We start from the raw sequence: 20,904 nt of genomic DNA, 5'->3' as shown, positions 1-20,904 counted from the left end.
TAGTTCGATGCTGTTATGTAGGGCTTTCCCAGAAAGTCCCTATCTAATACCTGAAAAGTGGCCAGCATGAGTGAACAGGGTCCTGGGTCAACGATAGTCGCATCAGCACTGCTCTCTTCTTGTAGCAACAATTCGTGTATACACTAAAATAAAACATTCATGTACATACCGTGAGGCTGGACTGCCATACACAGCGTGCGAGATCATTAATTAAAAGGCTACCCAAATACATCGTGGTCTGCTCTGCATGGGTGGACATCAAGTCCCACGTTTACCCCAACCACTGAAAAACCCTCCTGTACTGGCCGATGCAGTATGAGCTGGCTTCGTTGGTTCCTTGGACCCAGAACTGGCCGTATTCGAGGCCACAGGACTTGGCGATTCCAAGGGACTAGCTCTGGGAGCAGGTGAGGATGACGAACCACTAAGAATCTTGCGTAGCGCATCGAGTTTGGCTTTGGTTTCCTCGAGTTCTTGACGAGCAACCGCCTCAGAAGTCTTCGAGTTCACAAGCTCCAATAAGAGTGCGTCATTGGCGACTGGCTCATGATTCTCCGTGGCAAGAAGTGCTTGCGCATTGAGACTACTCGATCGCTTCGAAAAGGGGCCAACACTCGATGATCTGCTCTGCTCAGGTCGCCCCAATCTCAACTCCCGAAGTCCTGCCTTGGCAGCGGGGAGTCGAAGATCAGGAAATTCACTGACAGGAGTATACAGATCGGCAGGCGAGTCCGGCATAGATGAACTCCTCGATTTCAGGTCTGAGACGGTTCTCTCCAGACGTTGTTTATCCCGATGTGCATCTTGTATACGACTTCGAGCTTCACGGAGTTGTTCCTTGAGCGAAGTGTGTTCACTCTCACGGTCGTCAAGCTGTTTCATCAACTCCTGGCATTTTATGACCTCAGCTTCATGTCGATCTTTCCATTCAGCAACTGCATCGCGTAGTTGATGTTTTGATTGAACGATTGACAGCCGCTTGGACCTTTGCCGTAGCAGTTGTGCACCAGCTTGTTCAATAAACGCGTCAAGCTCTGCATCGGCCTCGGTCGTGTCTTCTTCGCCAACGAGAGCTTTGATCTCGGTCGTCTGCTGTTGTAGTCGGGAAAGTAAAGCTTCTCCCATGCGCCGATCTTCCTCCCTCTCCTCACGTTCTCGTTGAAGATCGCGAGCGAGTTCGACATGCTGTCGTTGTACTTTGGAAAGCTCCGTGAGTAGTTCCTCAATTTGATGGTGAAGATCTCGATCCCTCGAAGCAGGTGCGGGAAGGCCGGTATTATCGGCAGTGAACCCCCCGGTTGATGTAGACTTCCTAGGCGCATCATCTGATATATCCGTGGCAATGGTGCTGGCATCTGAAGCAGATGTTTCGGTTGAGTTCACTGTCGAGGTGAGGCTATTTCCCGAGGAGGACTTCCTCATTCCCTTGGTATTGCCCGGTATCAATAGGCTGAGATTTGCTGAACGCGATGAGCTATGAGAAGAGCCTGCCCAGAATCTGCCCAAAAAGGAGGATGCTGCACTTTTCAAAGACGGTGCAGTAGTCGCTAGATTTTGCGAGCTTCGGAAACTGGTTTCCAACGACTGTAGAGATTCCTGACTCACGAGGCCTGTTAGGGAGACAAAGTCGGATACTAGGTCATCCGCCCGCTGAGCGTATGTGTCCCATAGACTCCTGGATAGTAGAAATTGCATGGCATCCTCGAACTCGGTGTAGGCAATAAGTTTCTTTTGGTTTCGTTGCATTAACGATAGAGCCACTCTCATCAAAGTCTCAGTTGCACCTTCAGATAATATTACATCGTAAATCCGGAGTAACATAGGTAATGGACAAGTGACGGCGAAGAAGGAGAGGAACCACTGAGAGACATAGAGGGGCTCAATCTTCAGGGTCTCTAGATGCTGTGCCAATTCAGGTAGGTGCCGTTGCAGGAGCTGTTGGAACTGGTAGATTCGTAGATGAAGTCCAGATAGGTCTGGTAGATAGCAGGATCGAAGGTCGTAGTCTTCCATAAGTCTGATCAATGGTTAGCCTGGATGTTCCGGTAGCGAGGCCTGTGGGAGGAGTCATACTTGACAAGAATGGAGAAAGCCTCTGGTTCACTCATATACATGAGAAGAGGGCCGACAACAAAGCCGAGACCTTGACAGTAGCCAATCTTCTCATCGTATAGACTGAAGGCCTTCAGGACCCGGCCTAGCATTTTCTGACCTTCACCATCTTTTTCTCGGAACATATCGACCTTGGGGAAGCTCCTCCCAACATCTTTACCGATCAAGGCGTCGTATGGACTTGGCTGGTCGGCAAGCTTGTGATACTCGGCATGAAGGAGAGGATCACAGGCTCTGGCTATACTGGGCCACACCACGCCGCGCAGGAAGACAGGAACACCTCCACGAATCTTGTTGGTGGTCAGAGTAGGTAGACGTTGGGCAGTTTGTGCATAATCTTGGACGAGGACGGCCCAAAACTCGCCTTCCTTCATCAGCAGGGCAGGGAGTAGTGGGTCATCCATCGACTGCCGCTGAGGTCCATCTATCATCTTCTTTAATTGCATGACTGACATCGGTCGAGTATTCTTTCGCGGTCGGGTTGTTGGTGCCACGATGTTGGCCTTGGGGTCTATGGCCAAGGCTGCATTTTCTTTTTCCAGACGGGCCAACAGGAGGGTGGTTGACTGGATGAATTAGCATATGGATGGGTTAGTTTCAGGGTGTTAATTTGCTACCTACTTCGTCAGTGGCATCATCCCTGGGTTCCTGCTCTTCAGTCTTATCGAGTTCCTCCCAATCTACAGTATCTATCGATGTAGAACTGTCTGATGTTGAAGAGGAGGATCGGCTGGATCGGGTAGAGGAAGGGCTGCTGTGGGGAGCTGATGGATCTCGGGGAGCATCATCTTCTGGGATAGTCTCGGTGACTGGTTGTAAATCGACCTCAGATAGTCGAACAGTGATCATGGAGCTTCGAGGGAGAGGGACGTTCTCGGGGGAGATGTCGAAGTCGCTGGTGGTAGCAACCTCGGCCATGATGGGCTGCCTGGCGGATTGGTGAATGAGTGGATACAAATGAGTGCAGTTGAAACAGGCACAGTAGGCACAAGAGCAAATGAGTGAGCCCTTGGGGTGAACTGCGACTGAGTAATGATCAAAGGAGAGACTGCTCGCAGGGTTCGCCGGCGACCGTGCGAGGGAGGGAGCTCAAACAATCTCAATCACAGCGACAACGACAAGGACGACGACAAGCAAAAGGAAGGTACTCGTGTTCGGAGGGTGTCGGTGAAGAAGGAAGGAGGGACGTTCGCGGGCAGCACAGAAGCCAACAGGACAACCTAGTCGCAGATTGTGGAGTGTCAGTCCTGTGTGCCGTTGTGTCGTGCAGATTGATTGCTCATTGCTGCTTGTACCAAAGTGTTTGGTAGTGGTGGGCCAGGGGCTTCCCTTGTTCCCGATTTGGCTCTAGAGGCTTGCAAGTCGCCATCCAATGTTGATCATTGGGAGATCCAACCAATTTCGGTTCATGATAGAAGATTCCTTGACCAGGATATCAATCATAATATGGCGAACAGACCTGATTTCAGGCCATCAAAGTGGTCGATTTCTGATGCTCGTCGTCGATGGTTCAAGGTTGCCTCTTACAACTGCACGGCGAGAACGCGTCGAGTCTGAGACGCGTGAGGGGAGGGGGGAAACGAGGAAGATGCGGGTGGAAATGATGGGTATCTAAACATATCTAATCATATCAGCTGACCTTGAACTGAGAAGCCCTATGAAAATACAGCTGTTTCGTCTTTCCACGGCGTTGACTGTTCGGGATTCAGGGGCTAGACTAAAGTCTTGGCATACAAAATGAGAAAGACCACCACCACCTCTGGAAACTTACTCGAAGGTTGAGCATACCGCTCTGTTGAACCACTCATCTCAACTTCCTAGACACTATCCTACAGAGACTGACCTCAAATCGTCGGTCAAGTCTTTGGCTAAAGCACCTATCTTGTCACTGACCTCAATACCATGATTCCATGACATGCCAGAGTGATGACCTCCTCTCATTCCCAGCATTGATCATCGCACCGTCTTCTGATTTGCGAGACGTACTGTCGCGGAGAAGGCCATGATGGCAGCCCAATGCACATATACCTATACCTGGGTACCTGATATCAAAATCATCTGACAAACACACACCGGGCCGGTCAAGGTAGGATATGCCAAGGGCTACTTCGTCCGATCATAGCCTTGGCGAACTGTTCCAGGCCGTATACCTTCCCAGCGATGTCGGCAAACCTGCATGTCGGTCGTATTAACCTTCCACGAGTCTCCAGTCAGACCCTCTCTCTTCAATTTTCGGACAAAAGAATCCTCGAAGATAGTATGGAGACCATTATAGCCGACGTATGTTGGCAACCTCTGGTCCACTTTTGTCTTGTTCACCCAGATTTTCACTACCCATACTGGCAAGGTGAAATCCTTGACCAAGCTATCATCACCTACGGTTGCCTACCTGAGCATATAGGTCCTGTTAGCGAGGCTTCGGCCAAACCATGCGTTGACTTTTTGGACAATTCAAACGCCTTGGCTGTTATCCGCAATGCCTCCAAGATGCCCTCACATCCGCCCATGGGCAAATGAACCTTAACCTCCGCGGAAGATAGGATAAGATTGAGTTTGCGCAATTTTTTATTTTTTTCCCTTAATCAGATATGATAATCTCAATCTGATTAAATTCACCCGCTCGTCCCCTATGCCTGTGCAGTGACGATCATCAACTTACCTCACCAGCCAGTGCTCTCTCACTGTTTCTACTCTTTGGTGGTGATCACTCGGGCTTTTGGAGAAAACGATCTCGATTTCGCGCTCCACCGAAAGCCATCATGGGTCAGAATGACTCGGCCCTCGAGAAGAGGTTGATACGAAAGTTGGGTAAGCATACACGTCAATGCACATATGATTCAATGCCTTTTGCTGACTGATTTAGACTTCTTCATTGTTGTGGGTAGCCTCACCGTCATAAGAATACGCTAGACTGACAGGAGATCTCTTAGGCATATTGCTGCCTCTGCTATTTCCTCAACTACCTTGATAGAAATGCTCTTGCCAATGCCTACGTGCGTCCATTACTGTCAATTCACCTACAACTTTACTAACAACTGTCCAAAGGTGGCTGGGATGAAGGAAAGTCTCAATCTGAAGCAGAATGACTACAGCTCCCTGCTTTCCATCTTCACAGCAGGGTAAGGCCCATTGTATGCTCGAAATATGCCTGCCACTTACCTCGAAATTCAGACTGCTCACTGGAAATATTCCCCATGCTCTGATACTCCAGAAAGTACAGCCGCGAATCTGGATTCCAACAACTGTTCTTGTCTGGTCTGGTCTTACCATGGCCTGTGCTGGCTGTCACAACTTTGCCCAGATCGCCACGGTTCGCTTCCTGCAGGGGTGGTTCGAAGGGAGTCTCTATTGCGGCGCCATTTTTATCGTTGGATCCTGGTAGTATGTTCCATGCTTGCTCGAATGAGAAGGTACTGGATGCTGATCGTTTCTTGTTGCAGTAAAGCCGACGAGATCTCCGTCCGAACGTCCATATTCACTTCGGTTGGACAAGTGGGTTCAATGTTCGCTGGTATCATGATGACGGCTATGCGAACCTCAATGGACGGACATAGAGGCATGGAAGGCTGGCGTTGGGTTTTTATCGTGGGTAAGGAGCAAGCTAGCATTGCAGTGCTTCCTATCTTGCAGTTTTCCCTAACTCAAATGCAGATGGTCTCATGGGAGTCCCTGTGGGTATCTTTGGCTTGGTATGTTCCAAGTTTTGATCTGGGAAAGTCGATCTTAAACTCACATCTTGTCTCAACAGCTCTTCCTGCCAAACACGCCTAAATCAACCAAAATGCCTTACCTTTCGAAAGAAGAGATCGAACTTGCAATCAGCCGTATGCCACCTGTCGCTCGAGACAGTAAAAAGATCAACCCCAGGTCGTTAGCTAAACGAGTCTTAAAGACTCCAAACATGTACGTACACGGTTCCATTCGAGGAGCTGATGCAGCTGCTTACAATTACTCAGATATATCTTGACCGCATTTTCGATATTTTCCGCCATGACCGAGGTGTTCGCTTTCCAGGCAAGTCATCCAAGGGAGCGCCCCCTTTATGCTTCGGAGAATCACTAACAATCGCAGGGTTGTTTTCTGCTCTGGATGAGACATTATCAAGACAAATATTCAAAGGCAGCGGTAAACACATACCCTCTTGGCATTCAGGCTGTTGCAATCGTGTCCATGATTGTTGCGGGGGCATACGTGGACAGAACGAAGAATTACGTCGTGGTCGGGATCGTCTCTGGCCTCTTACAAATGTTGTCTGGAGCGATGTTGGTCGTCCCCTCGCTCCCGGATGCCGGAACCTTCTTCGCCATGTATCTCAGCGGAACGTCTTTTGTCGTCAACCCACTTCTGTACGGCTGGGGTGGTGTCATCACTCGAAGAAATGGCGACGAGGCAGCACGCGCTGTCACCCTCTACACCATGAGCACCGGTGGTCTTCTTCTTTACACGTTTTGGGGTATCGTACTTTATCCCGCATCCGACGCACCATATTGGAAGAAAGGTGCCATTACCCTCATGGTTGCAGTGCTTGGATTTTGGACCATATTGTACTGGGTCAATTGGGTAAGCCTTACCTTGACTTGAGCATTTCAGAGTATTAACATGAGACAGCTTGACAAACGTACTCAAAAACTTCTCGAGGATAAGGAGGCGGAGGTTGATGTGGTTGTTTCAGAGACACAAGTGATCGAAACCAAAGTTGCCTAGATATCGAGCCCAAGGATCTTCTCAAACACTGATGTTTGGACCTAGAATCGAGCCTTAGTATAGGAGAAGCTCTCAGATCGCTAAGCGCAGGTTTCGTGAACTGTACTAGTGGGACAATACACCAGTGAAGGTATTCAAGACTGGGATTTCTAGGATCGTGTCTTCAATCACTTTGCCAGAAGCTTTATCAAGTATGCATCTCGTATAGCGGAACCAGCACCGTAGTTACTGCAAAGAACTGTGGTCAGGCCTTACTAAGCCAGGTGGTTGAGACTCGGTGAATCGGCTCTATATGTCGCGATAGCCGAGGACCCTGGTTCTAGTGAACGTCGATCATTCACTGGCTTATGCTGGCTTATGAAAACCCCATAGCGATCCCCAGAGAACATAGATACCTAGACACCTACGGACGTAACCAATACCAAGGCCACCCACAGGCTTTATACGCTTTGAACGCAGTTATATATGACCCTTAATACAACAGCAACCACGAATGCGAACCATTGTGGCATTACGAGACTAAGCTCCAGAAATCAATATATATTCCACTCACAATGTCGACCCAGCCACCAACACTGCGAGTCGTCGACAAGACGCACTACGATCGACAATTCTTCACAACACCTCCTGTCGACCAACTTGGTCCACTCAGTGATTCAAGTGTCAGAATCCAATCGACCCTGATCGGATTATCGTCCAATAACCTTGCTTACTGTGCCGCGGGCACCGCCCTGCACTGGTGGGACACGTTCCCTGTTCCGAAATACGTCGAAGCACCATATAACGACCGTAGTCAATACGGCATTTCACCAGGCTGGGGCTATGCGACGATTCTCGAAAGTACTGTCCCAGCATTGAAGAAGGGGTCCATGCTATGGGGGTTCTTCCCGATCTCCACATTCCCTGTCGACTTGCTACTCAGACAGTCTTCGCAGATCGCCGAGCATTTCATCGAAGTCAGTGAACATAGAAACAAGGTCATGCCGCTGTATCAGCGATACATCGCGGTGCCAGATACGCTCGAGAGTGTCAAGGCCGAGAACTCTTCAGCGGCGTGGAAATCGATGTTGCTGCCACCGTGGAAATCCGCCTATACATTCAATCGCTTTGGTTTTGCGTCTCTTCCTGGCGATCCTGTGCTACATCCCGGGATCGGTCATCCCTGGACAGTACAGGATGGCGACCTAAGCAAGACATTAATGATTTGTCTTGGTGCCGGGACGAAGACCGGTCGCAGCTTCATCCACCAGCTCGCGACGAATCGAGCACCTTCAAGCGGACCCATTGCCGTCCTTGAGATTTCGTCTACCACCCCCGAGTCCAGCCCGTTCGTCCGCCTGCAAAGTGTCTTCCCAATCAAAGCCGCCCAATATGCAGACCTGCAGGACGAAGCATTATCAGAATGGATGTTTGGTCTGCCAATCGACAGAATTGTCGTCATCGACTTTTCGGGCCGCGCTGGCGTTTGTGAGCCTTTGACCACTAAGCTCCGAGCGAATACAGCAGGGGTAAATGTGGAGGTATTGGTTGTGGGAGGAGAGTCCAAGGTGTACACTCCGGAGCAGCTACTCGAGCGGCGGGCAACGACATCACGATTAGGTGCTATTCAGTGCAATGCATCTGGGATCAGGGAGGAGGCCATGGCTGCAATTGGAGAAGCCAAGTTCTTCGTCGAGCAAGATGCTGCATTTGACCGGTTTCTGGAAGGCGAGTTGGTCGATGGAAAAGGTGTTGTACTTGGTGTGCGGCTCGGTGTGCGGGAGGGTCTGCGTGGAAAGGAAGGTATTGAGGGTAGTTGGGATCGTCTGGCCCATGGGAAGGTCCCAGGAGACGAGGGCCTGACCTTTTTGTTGTAGACGGGTGGTTCCAGCACCTTGTGTTCATGGTACGGCTGAGGACCAACCATCACCAGCTACCGTTGAAGAATGAGTTATTATTTAGAGCTGAAGCCAATTATTTGTGTCAGCGGAGGCAATAACGCCATGCCCTGTTATCTTGCCAAGCGCCGAAAGCATGGATCTGAACCATTGTCGCTGCTTAGGATCCATGTTGCTGATGCCTGCAGCTATTCCTATTGGCCATATTAATTGATTTGCAGCGTATGGCTTGATCTTTCTGTCTGGGCTGTACCAGATATGATCCGGGCCCTCTGCTTCCTCGGATTGTCCGTGAGTTGGCTTGAATCTTTGCAAACAGTAGGGAATGTTGGCAGCCAGCTGATCACTCATAGTGTGAATACGAGAAACGCATTGTGTCAGTTGCTCCTTCCAAGAGTACCCGTCCGACGTGGAGTCTTTACAGATTTCCAGAATTTTGATACGTGTATTATCGATTAGCATACACGTAGTGATATATTGATTCCAGGTCCAGGCATGCAACGGGCTCGAGTAGCTGTAAATGGTCCATGGGGTGTTTTCTGAACCGGAACCGACAAGCTGAAGATTGGAATGAGCAGACCGGTAGGCCCAGCCACGCGGGAAATGGGCTTTCCAGTCCTGCAATGAGCTATCAATGTCGTGTAGCTTATCGAACAGCTCCAATGCCCTCTCTGCGACCTTGCCCGAACTTTGGCCATTCGCTTTTCCTGCCTTGACACTCAAGGCTCGAACCTCGTATCGAAGATTGAGTAGCTGGACCATGATGTAGTCAAACGCAAGCTCTCGGCCACGCTCACCAAAATCATGCCCATTCTGAAGCCACTCGGGTATAAAAGTCCCTCTGATAAGTGCAGACCTGATCACTCCCCGCCTACTATGCTTAATCACTTCTGTGGCTGCCATTTTGTGACTCAGGCCTTCTTTCCAAAGCTTCAAAACCGCCTTTGAGCCATCATGATGTAAAAGGCTTTTGCAACTTGATACAGCACCATGTACATCAAAGTACGTTGTAGCTTCATATCGGGCCATGGTGAAAATTGCCAAAAGACAGGAGTCGACATTTGTCTCATCTAGCGTCTGCACCTTTTGTCGCACAATACCAAGTAGCTTTTCGTACTTCCTAGAAGCTATTTTCGAGGCTGGAGAGTCTTGGTGTACGTTGGCGAAGGTGCTAAGCGCTAGTGTAGTGATACCAAGCTCAACCATATGGCAATTGGATCCAGAGGCCCAAACAGCCACGCAATCAGCTAGACCATTGCAAACGCTGGAGACGTTCGTAAGCGTCTGTAGTTGAAAGTGAAGATAATAGGCCAGGGCCCGTGTTTCTAGGTCATAACGCGGATGTAGAAGCATAGGACTATTGTTGATTCCTGGAGTGACGAGGCTTAGGGCGGAGCGTGGACCCCTAGGTCTCTTAGTCTGGCCACTGGCATATCGATTTTCGTTATGAATCGAAAATGACGGCTGTCGAGAGCCACCTTGCAGACATACTCGCTTAGACTTTCGGCATTGTCCACATGTTGGCTGAGTTCCGTCACACTAGGAATTGGAGGTCAGTACAGGGGGAGTTGGCCCTAGATGATTGACGCCCTGCTCACCTTGACTCTTCTGAGCTTGCATGTTTGGCACCCTATGATACCCACAATAGTCATGTTGGGCGATGGACTGTGAGTACCGGTTGCTAGGACCCTCTTGCGACAAATGAATTTCTAGATTCGAAGTGTGAAAAGAGACTGTCGGTGACTAAACAAGCCGCCCGCCTGATCATGGTTTGAAGGGTTCAACGGAGAAAGTGTCAGTTATCTCCGTCACCAACATTCGACGTCACTTTTCGCCCAATTACTCCCGATGCGGTTTGGCATAGACGTTCTATTTTGCAAGAACACGTGCTTGTCTCGTCGAGTTCTTCTCAGAACACTCAAGTCGAAACTACAACATCTTTGAACAATGGGAATTGCGACGGAGATACAGTGACGAGCATGTTGGGTGATGAAGAGGAAATGCTGTATTTAAGAAGGGAGGTTCCCCCAGACCGGCTGTGACTTCGCTATCAATCTCAGAAACCCATTATCTTGGTAGAGTATTGTGAGTGACTTTTCATTGCATTTGATGTCCACTATGTCTTCCCGGATTGTCTTGATCACAGGTCGGTCTACATAATATATCAAGCTTGATGGTCGTCTACTGATGAGGTGATCAAAGGTGCGAACTCCGGGGTTGGATATGCTACTTCCCAAGTCTTAGCACAAGCATCGAAGGATTTCCATGTTCTTATGGCTGGCCGGTCATTGGAGAAGCTCAAGACAGCCAAAGCGGACATCGAGGCTGCTGGTGGCTTGAAAGGTCAATTGACAACACTGGAACTGGATGTCACCCGGGAGGCATCGATTGAGAAAGCTTTGCGACAAGTTGAGACGGAGTTCGGCCAGCTGGATGTATTGATCAACAATGCAGCTGTTGGAAACATTGACAACAATCCGAGAACTCGATTTGAGGCAGTCTTCCAGACCAATATCCTTGGTCCAGTCTTGGTCACTGAAGCTTTCCGACCACTGTTGCTGAAATCTCAAAACCCATACTCGATATATGTCAGTAGCGGGGCCGGATCCATTTCGAAGACGGCGAAACCGACAAACTATCCAGAGCCTCCCAATGCAGATGCCTACAGATCCAGCAAAGCATCCTTGAACATGTTGGCAGTGTATGAATACAAAACCTACAAAGACAAGGGATTGAAAGTATTCCCGTTTTGTCCTGGCTTCGTTGTCTCAAAGCTTCGTGGCGAGAATGAAGAGATGATGAATCCTGGTGGACTTGCGGGAGATCCACGGGTTTCTGGAGAGTCAATCTTGAGCATTATCCAGGGTGAGAGAGATGGGGACGTTGGAAAATTTGTCCACAAAGACGGAGTCTATGACTGGTGATTTCCAATCATGGGTTTAAGGTGCTCTTCGAGAGGCTTCTTGGAAGACGAATTGGAGCCGAAAGAGCATTATATCAAGTCCTCCATGTGCAAGCACGTCGATTGCTTTGGGTTTGATGCTGGTCAATAGCCTTTGGGTATGAGCTAGCATTTTATCGCTGCGATACTGGACACTGTTCAGCTGACCTTCGCTATTTGAGTTGATTTAGTCTTTTTGGTTGGGGCGTGAAGTATAGTGGGAACTTGATCGTGCTACCTCAAGTGTACTGCAGTGGATCGGAACCTTCTTGGATCACTCCGGTTCCCATCCAATCTCCTTCATCTGTCGGCTCCATTGCATCAGTGACAAGCATCCAGTTCCATAAATCTTCGACATTGAGCCCATCGAACGGAAACAGTGCAGCTCCATTAGAGAGATCCCCGTTATTGCTTGAATTGTTACCATCTAGACCATAGTCGAAAGCGAGAGCCTCTTGGTCGTTTGAGTGAAGACCTCCGTTGGTATTGGCAAAGGCAGGTTGACCGTCAACTTGATCTGTTGAGTCCTGAGATGTCAAAGTGGGGACGACATTGATTTCTGATTGCGCCTCTCGCTGTGAAGCAAATCCATTGATCTTATCGACAACTGCACGTGTTGGCTTGCCATTAAATCTGCGATTCTTAGTACCAATGGTGTCAAAATGTGTTTTCACTTGTTCGTAGATCGTGATAACCCCTAACCACGTGTGAGTTGTGAGAGTTCGTTGACAGAATTGAGACTTGGATAACGTACCGCTCGCAAATCTTGGGTCATGGCCAGAGTCCAAAAAATGATCTGATGTATAGTTTGCACATTCCTTAAGAAGCTGCAGGAGATGAGCTGTTTGCCGTGACCATGAGAGCTATGGTGGAGTACTTACTTCGAGATCTGCTGTTCGTAACCTGTTGTTCGGATTTTTCATGAGATATATTGCGATGACGATGCAAGCTAATAAAGGGGGCCCTGCGTTGAGAATGCGAGAACCGGTCTTACGGTCGGCAAGCTCGAGTGTCAACGTAGCAATCTCTCGAGCACTGTGGATACAGATATATTCTCCTTTCCGTAACCTAAACTCTGAAGGATCTCCCGAGCAGTGCGTTGCAATCTCCGCTTCATAAACCGCATTTGGTGCAATAAGTCCTGCTCGATGAAGTGCTATCATGGCCTGATAGTATTGGACCGACATGAATGCTGCAAAATGATATTCATGTGTCGAACAGAATAGCTGAGCGCCTGGGCGATATTGCGCCGGTATCTCATTAGCCCAGGCCAACAATAGACCATCTAGCTCGGCCGTGTCAAGTAATACCGTGCGAGCCGTTCTTTGACCAGGTTTGTGTCCATAGATGTGTTTTATGATACGCTCTTGATATTGCGCCAGTCCCATTAGCCATTGAAGGAAATCAGGGCCTGGTGGTCGCTGATCACGTCCCATCATCTGATCTCGATCCACAGCAGCAATCATTGACGGCCTTCCAGATTCCAATTGCATGGTTTTCTCCAAGCAACAGCCAATAGCCCAGATCCGAGCGTGGAAAAGCTGTTCGACCTTCTTTTGCACACCATGCTGGGTTGAAGGTTGTACTGCCGAGTGCCTGTGAAGCCCCAATGTCTGAGCAATTCTCACGGCCATTCCGAGGGTCTGCCACCCGACACCGTCTTGATTTCGTCCTCTGCAAACCAAGGTAAACAAGAGCAAACACTGCACGGATGCAAGGTATGGCATAAAAATCACGTGACCAACCAAACCTGCTGCCGCCTCCAAGTATTTGTCTCCTTCTGGAGTACGCCGTTGGGCAATCTCATCAGCCGCCAAGCTCATCACGAGATACGCAGACACCAACAGCGGAATCTGTTCTCGTGGTAAACTTTCAAGACTGGAGATTGATGCAAATTTGATAACATTCGCTTTGAAAAAGTCAATGTCGAAAATGGGATAAAGCACGTGGATACGGGCGAAAAAGACATCCATGCGTGCTGTACAGGTAGCGGGGTCCGGTAGCGACGGCCAGCCAAGAACAGCACCAAGTTGTAACTCCTCAACGTGTCGCATGCCATGGCTGAAGATACTCGAGAGTGGCTTAGAGTTTGCGGATTTGAAGTACATATCCAAGGACTTGGAAAGACACTGCGAGCTACTGGCGCCCAGCATCTTGATCCTATTTGTAGCGGTGTCGATATTGAACGACATCTCATGAGGCTGATGTACTGGAGATATCACGGGCACTTCACTTTGCTTGCCCAAGCTTTCATTGATAGATTGCGTGGTTGTATCATGGGGACTCAGCAAGTCGGAAGACTGTTCATCCTCCCGAGGTAAAATGGTAGAAGCAGTGTTGTTGCGCGTGTGAGACTGGAGATCTAGCCATTCCCTCATCATCGATATGCCAGGCCGTCGTGGATCAGTTGTGATGCACTCATCCTTACGTTGCCGGCAATGCCGACATTTGGGATACTCTGCATCGCATTTGACCTTTCTGCGACGACACTGGTTGCACGCCATCGACAACCGCGGTCGCTTCGCTGGAGGGGCCTCCATGATCGTATATGGGGTTTGAGTCGACCGACAGAACCTTTTTCCTTTCCCTTTTGGCTCTGATATCGTTCGTTCACCGTACACACGTGAATGGGTTACTGTATAGAAGCTAAACTTCTGAGCAGTTTCGGTGAAACTTGCGCGAGCGACTTTTGACTGGGAAAGATATTGAGGGTCAAGCTTACCCGTGGTCGCTGCCGTGGAAGAAGTTCAAGCTTGAGGTCTGTCGGCAATTTCGGTGGCTGATGCCCAGGTGTGCATCGAAGCCTGTATGGTGGCTGAACGGCTAACCACGTTGAACTCTTTAGGCGGGGGACGCCCTCCTCGCCCCTCATTTCTCCCACATTTCCAGATGGCAGCTCCCCCCGGCAACTTGAGTCGGGACCACTCGGGGTGTCCCAAATTCAAAGCATGCTTGGCCTCGAGGAAAATCATGACAGAAAACTTCACTAGACGCTTCCAAAGGAATGAACGGGCTTCATGGAGTATATTGATGGCGAAATCAACATATTATGAATGTTGGGTGGGTCTTTCTCCTTTGAGTACTGGAAAGGCATCACTGTCTCAATCGAGCATTCAGTGGGTGAGACGTACATTCAAGACATACAGGAGTCCGAGAATAACATGGTTCGAAGGATTTGCTGTTGAAGTCGAAGTTGCCGCAGATTAATCGACCTCTTATTGTAAGAAAACTGAAGGTATTACAGGGTGATTAAATTGGTCTGATGAGCTGGGTGGGGTGGTGTGAGGTGACATAGATCTCGGTCTGATGCTGCTCAAGTCGTCGCTCGGGGGCTGGAAAGAGCCCCGTCGGTGCCTTCTTATTTTAAGTGGGGAGGGGATGAGTCTTTGCTAACTACTTAAATACCGAACTAACTAGTTAACTATTAAACAACTAAGCGGTGCAGAGCACTCTGCATTGACATTTACATATACGAAGACTTGACCAACATTCGGACAGCCAATTCAGCTTGCCGACCGCCGAAAGGTATATTGGAAATATTTCTGTAATAAGGGCTACATCCACCGAGACCAACAGTAATAATTCATCACTTGTCGGGTGTCATGATTCGGACGCATAAGGAGCGTCCAGTGGCAAAATGCATGACATCCGACCCATCGCCGTCGGCCGCTCTGGGGTAAGATTTAGGTTGAGGTAAAAGCCCAGCTCTCCTGCGAATCAGAGCCCATGGCTTTGAAAAGACTTTACCGTGCCCGAGGCTGGTCTGGACTCCAAAATACAAAGCCACCGAGTATATAAACCATTGAAGCAACGCAGAGGCGATGAAGATGGAGTGCTTCAACAACGGTCAAGTCACTGACACTGACACGAGACGAAGCAGTCTTCTCAAGTATTGAGCCATCTTCAAGTTATCAGAGCTGAGAGCACCTCACTCTTCAGGACCAATTGGTGCCATCCTGCTCCCTTGTACATCTCCAAAACCCCCTCAAGAAATACAAAATGGCAGCCAGCCAAGTTCGACAAGATGCAGGGAAGAACCATCCATTTCCAGCTAAGCAACTACTCATACTTGGTGAGATAAAGTTGGAGATATTCATTTGGTACAACATGACAGCTAATCATTGCAGGCCTGTGCCGTCTGTCGGAACCCATAGCATTTATCTCGATCGTTTCTTACAACTTTGCAATGGTGAAGGACATCAGAGGCTCGAACAACGCATCATTTTATGCTGGTCTGCTAGTTAGTGCTTTCGCCATGGCCGAGGCCACAACAGCAGTGATGTGGGGTGCCTTGTCTGATCGGATTGGAAGAAAACCCGTCATCATTATGGGATTAACTGGTACTATAATCTCCAGCTTGATATTTGGGTTTGCTACAAATTACTGGGTTGCTCTACTCGCGCGATTTCTTGGTGGCTTTTTGAACGGTAATGTCGCTGTTCTCCAAACCATGGTTGCGGAGATAGTAAAGGACCCTCGACACGAGCGTGAGTATCTTTCGAGACCGACATTCCAACGCACTCCAGCTAACCTCATGAATAGCCCGCGCATACTCAATTCAACCTTTTGCCTGGAGCCTTGGCTCAATAGTTGGATCTGCCTTGGGAGGATATGCTGCACAGCCAGCTCGCTTTTATCCCGAATATTTCGCTGCTACTGGGATTTTTGGCAAATTTCCTTATCTACTGCCCAATTTGATCGCGGCTGCATGTATCTTTGTTGCGATCTTGCAAGCAGCACTCTTCCTGGAAGAGACCAATCCAGGAAAGATCCAAGGTCTAGGGGCAGAGCGCGAGACTGAACAGTCGATTGCCGACGAACGAACCCCACTGTTCACACCCAAGACAAAAGAGCGTGGCAGGCGACCGTCGTATGCCTCAGCAAGCCTACCAACATTGACTGAGCCGAATTTTGATGTCCGACGACCCTCCTTCGCTGGTTCCATCGTGTCTTTCACTAACAAAGCCGAGATCATCATAATCGAGGATTGTATCGAGGACGACCAAGCAACCCAATCTGATGCCTCGACGATCTCCGACGTAGTGACTGGTGCTCCAATGTTATGGGTTATTGCTATTGCTCTCATGAGTTTTCATCAAATGGCGTTCATGTCTGTGTTCCCAATATTCATCCTCGACATTCCTCAGAAATTATACGGTGTGGACCTGAAAGGTGGTCTGGGACTTACTGTTCATGATACCGGCCGATACATGACGACAAATAGTCTTTGGTCCTTGGTCGTTCAACTCCTGATTCTACCAGTTTTCATGCAAAAGATGGGTCTATGGCGAACAATTCTGTGCTTGACATTTGTCTGTCCATTTGTGGACATTCTCATGTCGCTCATCACTGTCTGGCCACGACCAGAACTGGCGGTCTACTTTGTGTTCGCATTACAGGCGTTCTGCAACATCATCATTTATCCAAGCCTGCTCATCATGTTGAAAAATGCAACACCTCGACGGAAGCTGGGTAGGATTAATGGACTGGCGGTCTCAGCGAGTTCAACAACAAGAATGATAGCACCCCCGCTGATCGGTATTGTTTATAGCTGGCTTGGTTCGGCAGGGGCATGGTGGACCAGTGCTCTAGTCGCTGTGCTTGCATTGGCACAACTTTGCCTGATTAACCGATCTAACGAGGACCATGAGGAGCCTGTTGATGAAGTCGCTCAGTCTGAGCAATCTACTGTGTAGACAGTGAGAGGATGTTACTGCGGAGTTGTTTATATTAGCTGGTAGGGTATTAGCTTGTCTGGAGAATCATGAGATCCGTGCAGTAAAAGTGTAACATTTAGCCTCACCAAGAAGATTTCCACAAATGATTTCGAAGATTCTCCCGAGCTCTAGCAATACCATCAAATCTATGGTCACATGGTATCTGCCGCTTTCAAGCTATTCCTGCTCGTGAAAAGGTATATATTTACTGTTATTTGTTTTCGTGCTGAAGCAACAGTGCTACCTAGTATTTGTAGAGACCTCAATTTCACAATGACAGCATTCAGGGTCAAGAAGCTCCATTTCAAGCATACGTAAGAAAGAAAGGAATTGTTGTCAGCCTAAAAATCTGAATTGGGGTGATTTACATCATCGTCTTCTCCATTTTCTATACCATTGTCACGATACCGTCAAGGGCTGAGGTCCGACCGTTGGAGTATGTAAAGACTGCTTGACAGTATTGCTGGGACGAGCCTCCCTGACTTCCGAACCCCCTTGACTCTGTGAGTTCCGTCTTTTCACCCAATCCAACGCACCGTCATAGTCGAAGTTGTAGTGCATGAATTCATTGGGGTTCATTTTGATCGTATTGCTGCCCAGCTCGGTCGCAGGCTTGGCCGTCTGTCTGCTGAATCTCTGCACGAGCGTGGCTCTCTCGTACCTGCAGTCAAAGACACGCTTGTTGATTGTTTCAATTTGTTCGACTGATTGTTGACCATGAACATCGGCAAAATATGCCCCAAGTGCCTCTGCATCCTCAACGCTTTGGCTCGCACCTTGACCTTGGGTAGGCAACATCGCGTGCGCAGCATCCCCAATGAGTATTGCACGACCCTTGTACCACGTTGGAAGTGGATCAATGTCTCGCAGTTGCCACAGCCCTGCTTCTTTCGCAAGCTCTAGAGGGACTTTCGCCCATGCTGGGAAGTCTTTGAAAGTCGCAAGCATTTTGGGGAGGTCTGCCTTTGTGTTCCATGATGAGTTTACTGATGATTCGTGCATTCTTTCATCTGGAACCATGGCCACGATGCTGTATATGCTGGAATTTCTTGCAGGACCCATTATTAGTCGTTTGTTGTGGCCTATTACCATCGTTGTGAATGCTTCCCTTGGATCCAGAACGTCGGTGAAAGCCTTAGAACTCGATAATTCCTCCATCGGAAGTACAATTCGGTAAGCAGAATGTCCAGTGGGTAAGGGATCAACTGAGTTGCCTAGAATAGCTTCCCTCGCCACGCTCTTGATACCATCCGCAACGACAATCAAATCAGCCGACAGCTTATCACCACTCTCAAGTGTTACTGTCCCGGTCTCAGTGTTGCATGCCACAACTTTGCTGGAAACCCGAACGTCAACTGGTCGACCAGGGAATTGTGTATCTCGACAGCGAGCTTTGAGCGCATCATGCAAATCAATCCTGTGGTAGCAGATGCGTTCATAGCCATATTTGGCTGTCGTATTCAATGGCTGCCGCATTTGGAGTTGCCCATCAAGATTGTAGATTTGGAATCCACGATCGACCATGGATCCTTTGGCCTCCAGAAGACCTTTCAGTCCCCATTGTTTCTCAACAATTTTTGAAGCATTGGGTTGCAACGAAATAGTTGCCCCGATCTCGCGATTCAAGGAAGACTGCTCCAGCACAGTGATTTCGCGGTGATCTTGACGTAGTGCGATTGCCTAAACGCAGTAAGTCAGGTTGTACGAATCTGGGAATTTGAGATCTTACCGCCGACAACCCTGCAATACCACCACCAACTACGATTATCTTGAACGCTGTTGACATCTTGTTCTGGCTATCCTGCTCTTCAGCCTCCTTGGATGCAAATAGATAGGTTGCAATGCTCCATGTTTTCCTCCATAAAACGACCACATGATCTGAGGTGTTTAGCCATCAGCAGCTCCATGGGCCCCTGCCACATACAAAGATTCACGCTAGCCATGTGGACTCTCCAGGTTTTCGGGATACTTGTGAAGCCGGCTTGTCGGTCGGATCAATGCCGAGGTTTACTCGAGAGCTTCGGGGCAAACCGAACCTGACCGAGCTCATTCTTCGGTCCCGTCATTGGCCAGACTCTCTATGTGACTCGTAAGTAATCTGGGGAAGTCACCATCAACGACCATCATATGCTCGGAGGTTAATTTTCGACACGACCGTCACTCGGACTGATCGTGTTCCGCTATTTCCGTTGTTATTTTTTTGACAAGATACTTTTATGTAGAGGAGTCACCATTTGATCCAAGAACAAACTTTCCCTCGAACATAAACGCAACTGGCGAAAAGTTCGGCACTTCTCTCCCAGCCTTTGATCAGAAGTCGAGGAATCTTTACACCAAAACCACCGATTACCATTGCAAATATGACCACTACAACGACAACATCTCACGCCGAGTCCACAGCCGCATTGGCCAAATCATCTGGTCCTATGAAGCTGGATGGAGTAGCAACCAACTACGGCGACTGGCGAGATGACCTCAATCGAGATGGCTATGCAGTTATCAAGGGTGCCATTCCCAGAGTACGAGCTGATGGCTATTCGGATAAGTTCTACAGTTACATCGAAGACTTGTAAGTGTCACTTAATATTTATCAGGCACTCAACTGAGTATGACAGTGGCCTTGGATATTCCCGCAAGGATCCTTCGACCGTTAAACAAGCGAAGTTACCGGTTGTCAACGAGAAGGGCATGATTCTTCATTACGGTGTCACTCACGAAAAATGGGTTTGGGATATCCGAAGTGAGCCCGGTGTTGTGGAAGCATTCGAGAGGGTGTATGATGATACCGATCTGATCGTATCATTCGATGTTGTAAATGTTGGATTTGCGAACCGAGAAGACCTCCCAGAGAATAAGCCATGGCCTCACCAAGATCAGGACCCGGCAAAGCCTGGTTTCAGATGCCTACAGGGACTCGTCAATTTGAACCCCTGTGGTCCAGATGATGGTGGTCTTATTGTATGTCGGGGTGGCCATCGCCTTTCGGAAGAATTCCACGAGGCCATGAAAGACGAAGAAAGAATTCCTGCTTGGACTCCTGAGTGGTACGGTTTCACTGAAAACGGCATGAAGTGGCTCAACGACAAAGGCCTTGAATGGGTCAAGGTCTGCGCCGACCCTGGTGATCTTATCGTTTGGGACAGTAGAATTCCTCACTACAACGTCCCGACGAAAACTACACAGGACAGATTTGCCGTGTATACTTGCTTTATGCCCGTGAAGAGCGCTACGCAAGAAGATTTGATTAGAAAGAAGGATGCTTTCGAGAGTGAGTACATCCGGAAACTTGCTCTAATTTAAACTGACCGCTTTTAGACCGTCTCGGAACAACGCACTGGCCCAATGCTCGTCATGTTGGATCAAACACTGCAATGAGGGGTGGGGTTCTATGCTCAGCGGCTCGCTCAAGACCTGTGGAGGATCCCGTACTCACTGAGAGAGCGTTCAGATTGACTGGTATTCCATACATTCAGGCCTCAGCTTGAACAGAGATCAAAATGGGTTGATCATATCGGAGAATGATGGCATCAAAATTTTGTATACATAGCGATTG

The 20,904-nt window shown here is 48.9% G+C and overlaps 9 protein-coding genes across 9 annotated transcripts; 5 read left to right on the top strand and 4 right to left on the bottom strand.

The window, feature by feature from the left end:
* Nucleotides 1–258: 258 nt before the first annotated feature.
* LTR84_005737 (uncharacterized protein) lies at nt 259–3,030 on the bottom strand (the record flags this gene model as incomplete). Its single annotated transcript, XM_064849302.1, has 3 exons — nt 259–2,017; nt 2,074–2,678; nt 2,734–3,030. The coding sequence occupies 3 exons, from the start codon at nt 3,028–3,030 to the stop codon at nt 259–261; spliced, it is 2,661 nt and encodes an 886-aa protein (XP_064704005.1).
* Nucleotides 3,031–4,871: 1,841 nt separating this feature from the next.
* LTR84_005736 (uncharacterized protein) lies at nt 4,872–6,816 on the top strand (the record flags this gene model as incomplete). Its single annotated transcript, XM_064849301.1, has 11 exons — nt 4,872–4,920; nt 4,976–4,989; nt 5,043–5,105; nt 5,158–5,231; nt 5,284–5,490; nt 5,553–5,701; nt 5,764–5,801; nt 5,861–6,015; nt 6,069–6,111; nt 6,184–6,672; nt 6,721–6,816. The coding sequence occupies 11 exons, from the start codon at nt 4,872–4,874 to the stop codon at nt 6,814–6,816; spliced, it is 1,377 nt and encodes a 458-aa protein (XP_064704004.1).
* A 554-nt stretch (nt 6,817–7,370) lies between these two features.
* LTR84_005735 (uncharacterized protein) lies at nt 7,371–8,672 on the top strand (the record flags this gene model as incomplete). The annotated part of the gene is made up of 1 exon (XM_064849300.1): nt 7,371–8,672. One exon carries the CDS (start codon nt 7,371–7,373, stop codon nt 8,670–8,672), a length of 1,302 nt encoding a protein of 433 aa, XP_064704003.1.
* An 81-nt stretch (nt 8,673–8,753) lies between these two features.
* On the bottom strand, nt 8,754–9,899 carry LTR84_005734 (uncharacterized protein; the record flags this gene model as incomplete). Its single annotated transcript, XM_064849299.1, has 1 exon — nt 8,754–9,899. The coding sequence occupies one exon, from the start codon at nt 9,897–9,899 to the stop codon at nt 8,754–8,756; it is 1,146 nt and encodes a 381-aa protein (XP_064704002.1).
* Nucleotides 9,900–10,811: 912 nt separating this feature from the next.
* On the top strand, nt 10,812–11,617 carry LTR84_005733 (uncharacterized protein; the record flags this gene model as incomplete). Its single annotated transcript, XM_064849298.1, has 2 exons — nt 10,812–10,839; nt 10,896–11,617. 2 exons carry the CDS (start codon nt 10,812–10,814, stop codon nt 11,615–11,617), a joined length of 750 nt encoding a protein of 249 aa, XP_064704001.1.
* Nucleotides 11,618–11,873: 256 nt separating this feature from the next.
* LTR84_005732 (uncharacterized protein) lies at nt 11,874–14,174 on the bottom strand (the record flags this gene model as incomplete). The annotated part of the gene is made up of 2 exons (XM_064849297.1): nt 11,874–12,461; nt 12,516–14,174. The coding sequence occupies 2 exons, from the start codon at nt 14,172–14,174 to the stop codon at nt 11,874–11,876; spliced, it is 2,247 nt and encodes a 748-aa protein (XP_064704000.1).
* A 1,459-nt stretch (nt 14,175–15,633) lies between these two features.
* LTR84_005731 (uncharacterized protein) lies at nt 15,634–17,330 on the top strand (the record flags this gene model as incomplete). The annotated part of the gene is made up of 3 exons (XM_064849296.1): nt 15,634–15,706; nt 15,762–16,121; nt 16,177–17,330. 3 exons carry the CDS (start codon nt 15,634–15,636, stop codon nt 17,328–17,330), a joined length of 1,587 nt encoding a protein of 528 aa, XP_064703999.1.
* Nucleotides 17,331–17,750: 420 nt separating this feature from the next.
* On the bottom strand, nt 17,751–19,294 carry LTR84_005730 (uncharacterized protein; the record flags this gene model as incomplete). The annotated part of the gene is made up of 3 exons (XM_064849295.1): nt 17,751–19,031; nt 19,111–19,229; nt 19,276–19,294. 3 exons carry the CDS (start codon nt 19,292–19,294, stop codon nt 17,751–17,753), a joined length of 1,419 nt encoding a protein of 472 aa, XP_064703998.1.
* A 417-nt stretch (nt 19,295–19,711) lies between these two features.
* On the top strand, nt 19,712–20,836 carry LTR84_005729 (uncharacterized protein; the record flags this gene model as incomplete). Its single annotated transcript, XM_064849294.1, has 3 exons — nt 19,712–19,920; nt 19,967–20,619; nt 20,667–20,836. The coding sequence occupies 3 exons, from the start codon at nt 19,712–19,714 to the stop codon at nt 20,834–20,836; spliced, it is 1,032 nt and encodes a 343-aa protein (XP_064703997.1).
* Between the last annotated feature and the right edge of the window lie 68 nt (nt 20,837–20,904).

This window comes from Exophiala bonariae, assembly GCF_035927105.1.
Source record: "Exophiala bonariae strain CCFEE 5792 chromosome Unknown scaffold_21, whole genome shotgun sequence".
Lineage (NCBI taxonomy): Eukaryota > Fungi > Ascomycota > Eurotiomycetes > Chaetothyriales > Herpotrichiellaceae > Exophiala > Exophiala bonariae.
The sequence above is the reverse complement of the archived record's forward strand: the minus strand, read 5'-3'. Positions and strand labels throughout refer to the sequence as shown.